This window comes from Ixodes scapularis, unplaced genomic scaffold (assembly GCF_016920785.2).
Source record: "Ixodes scapularis isolate PalLabHiFi unplaced genomic scaffold, ASM1692078v2 PGA_scaffold11__112_contigs__length_91849675, whole genome shotgun sequence".
In the NCBI taxonomy this organism is placed as follows: domain Eukaryota; kingdom Metazoa; phylum Arthropoda; class Arachnida; order Ixodida; family Ixodidae; genus Ixodes; species Ixodes scapularis.
The window spans coordinates 80,553,511-80,557,189 of record NW_024609837.1 but is presented as its reverse complement, the minus strand read 5'-3'; the positions used below and the strand labels follow the sequence as shown (position 1 = coordinate 80,557,189).

Below are 3,679 nucleotides of genomic sequence, written 5' to 3'. Positions count from 1 at the left end.
TGATAGATGTAACGGCACGCTTTTCGACGAAGTTGCTCGATGGATGTGATGGCGCGGTGAATGTAATGGCACGATGGATGCAACGGCATGATGGATATAATGGCATGTTGAATGAACTTGCCGAAAATAGATGTAATAGCACGTTGGAGGTGCTGGCCCTATGGATGTACGGGCACGGTGGATCCAATGGCACGAAATTGGACTTAAGTGCTCGATGGATTTAATGGCACGATGGATGTGTTGGCTCCAAGCCGCACGGGGAGGGCGCCAGTTTAAACAGCAATCAGGAATCCCTATATGAAACAAAACAGTACGAAGTGCGCGAGAAACAGGTTTATTGCGCAAGAACCGATTTTTTTATTGATCATGAGTTGTACAATGTTTCCGCGGCTGTATTGCAGCCCGTCGTTATCTTATCATGTGAGACGTTTTGCGCAAGTAAAACGTCTCAAATGCGAACAAAAAAACATACAGGCACAAAAGGATTGCATATTTAGTTGTTCCTCGTGAGATTGATGCAATTCATACGTTGGTATCCCGTATTATTATTATAAGGCTGGATTGCTCTATAACGTAATATGCCACAGTCCTCACGAACGATTGGAGCTGTGCGAAAAAAAATTTGCCGATTTCAAAGTTTATTTTTATTATTTCCCTCGCACAGGTATGGGAGTTACTTTTCTCGTTCAGGCTAAGCACTGCGCTTGGGGAGATTGAAATCCAAGGGAATGGAGACATGGTACGAGCTTTCTTCGTCTGTCGCAAGAGGTGGCTCACATTCGTTTCGCGACAAACAATTTAACCGACGTGTTGGGTCATGAGAAACGGATTTGGTAAAACGTGAAGATTCCCTAAACCGCAATATACGATCTCAAATTTTTCTTCCCTTCAATATCTCGTGTAGATTACAGCCGCACGCGCACTGGATTCCTCAAGTATTCTTGAAGAGTTTGCGGATATATAGGATAATGTATCTAGGTTTTCAACTCTTGTACGGAAAACTTTTCTTTTTAAATTTGATATTCAAGTGCGCACGCTGAATCTTCAATTAATAGGGAGTTTTTGTGCTACGCATGCACGCCGCTAGGTTCGTGTTCAGTGTTCTAGATCCCGTAGCGGGTTGCGGTGAGCGCTGCCGAACGATGGAAACAATCTACGAATTTTTTAAATAAAATTAAGAACCGAACATGCTGGTGAGGTAATATTTTACACACAAAAGATTTCGTGCTCTGTGCTCCATCATATTTGTTTTTTTTTTCTTTCGTGTGTAAAATTGGTATTTAATATATTTGCCAAATTTAGAGTCACCTCATCCTCCAGCGACTCTAGTGATACATACACAAAAAAACTCAACACTTTATTAATAAATATGTAAAAAATATGTTTCAAGTTCTCAAGCGTGCAACATATTCTTTTATTTTTAGTTTTTTGAGCAAGTAGCTGTAATTAACTCTTTTCCTTTAGCAACATGCAAGCGTTTAGTTTTGACTGGGTGGATACTATAAAGTAACTTCTATGGCCCAAGAGAATGTGTGGAAGGCGATATCTTCATCGTCATCTATGTAATTCCAGATTTCCCTGTGGTACCTCGAAAATTGACCGAGTAGCTTTCATCCGTCAAAGTTTCATACCAGCAAAGCAACATGCTTAAGTCACTTCAATTATTCGCACATTCAGTAAAGGGACTCTTTTCGTGCAAATTAATTTCGGTAAGTGAGAGTGCGATAATGCTACATTTGTTAGGGTAACTTTTATTTATATAGTTTAGTTACAGCTACTTCTTAAAATCACACTGACAATGAAAATATTTTTAACAACAGGGCTACACGTTGTAACCATTTCGAACATTGCTCTGCTCTGCTAAGCACATCAGTGTCGTGACAGTTTTTTTTTCTAGGTTGGAAAGAGAACTTTTGTTTAACAGTGGAACCACTCCCGATATTGTATGGTGCTTTAAAAGTAAATAATTTGCAATTAGGTTTTTGTTTGTGAGAATTTGTTATCCTAATTGTCTTCATAAAAAATACAACTTTACTCAATTCCACTTAAACACAAGCATATGTAAGCTTAGGCTTATTACGTCTTGACATTTTTTGTACATCTCTGCAGAGTTCATTCATAAATGGTGTGTCTGCTTTGAAATTAAAATTTGTCGTTCATTTGTTCAGTCTTTTTATCAATATCAACCAGGATCGTCTCATTCAAAATTACATTAGGTCAACTCAGTTGCATTTTTCGCGTGTTTTCATCATTCTTGGGTGAAAATACAAACAAAAACGCATAAGCTCATGTGTGTTTTGCGTCTTGTGCCTCTGTGCACGCCCAGGTCAGCTCGTGGTATATTTTGCTTCTTGCACAGGAAACCAAAACAACCTGTTTACTATTTGTTTGTTTGTTTACTATTTGTTTGTTTATTTTGAGTGCCCAAAAACATCCAAAGCCTATACATTGGTGCACTTGTTAGTAACATTTCAGATAGCATATAAACACAAACAAGAAAAGTATGATCGCCTCACACTCCTCTGAAGGAAAAACACAGGAATTGAATAGTTGCAAAGCATGAACATTATTTCAATACATGCAGCAAGCACTTCCTAAAATGAGGTTGGTTAGGGTTAAAAATGTCAATGCCATCTGATTCCAGATGATTGAAGTAGTTTTGCAGTCGGCCCGAGGGTGACGTGAAATCGCTGTAATTGACATGGAAAGTGCGACTAGAACGAACATTTCTACCGGGTATATGATAGTTAATAGATGTGTCCAGAGAGCTAATATCGTGATTAGAATGTATGCATTTAAACAAGAATAAAAGGTCGCGCGAGCATCGTCTTGATGCAAGGTTAGTGATTTGCAATTGTCTAAGCACTTCGTTGTAATCATATAGATCGTGTGATGGGGATCTAAAATGATAAGTTCTGGCAAATATTTTCTGTAAGCGGTCCACATTATTGGAAGCTGTAGCACTAAGGCTGTTCCAAATCACAGTGCAGAAGTCATGTTTTGGAAGAACTATGATTCGGAAAAGTACGTAGAAAAGGTAAACACTTGAAAAACACTTACTAAATCTTGAAATTGCACCGACAAGACGAAAACAAGAGCTCACAACGTATGTCGCGTGCGAGTTAAAGTTGAGTTTGGAGTCTAGCATCACTCTCAGATCTTTCACAATTGTAACTCGAGTAATCGACGAATTTTCTAAGTAGTACAGAAAGTGAGTTGGATTAGTCTTACGCGTGAAAGATATTATATTTGTTTTTCCAATGTTAAGATCAAGCCCGTTATCTTTACACCATAGGCAGATGGCGTTGATATCTTCCTGCAGTAGAGCACAATCATTTAATGATGACATATTTTTGTAGATCTTGAGGTCATCAGCGAACTGCAAGAAGCTCGAATGGCGAATGATGTCTTGGACATCTTTAACAAATATATTAAAAAGAAGAGGTCCCAGATTGGAACCATGGGGTACACCAGATGGCACAGGAAGAAAACAAGACCTAACATTTGCGTAGCCGACACAGTTTTCTCTTGCAGAAAGATAACTCTCAAACCAAGAACAGTACTCGTCGCTGAGACCAGAAACGGAAAGTTTGTGTAAGAGTAACTTGTGGTTTACACGATCAAATGCCTTGCTACACTGTTAGAAAATTCCATCAATCTACGTGGAAAAACCGAATAG

General features: G+C 38.8%; 1 protein-coding gene across 1 annotated transcript; it reads right to left on the bottom strand.

Moving 5' to 3' along the window:
- Nucleotides 1-2,566: 2,566 nt before the first annotated feature.
- Nucleotides 2,567-3,367, bottom strand: LOC115324155 (the record flags this gene model as incomplete). The annotated part of the gene is made up of 1 exon (XM_029984662.2): nucleotides 2,567-3,367. A coding segment is annotated over one exon (801 nt), but the record flags the coding sequence as incomplete, so codon positions are not given.
- Nucleotides 3,368-3,679: the final 312 nt, after the last annotated feature.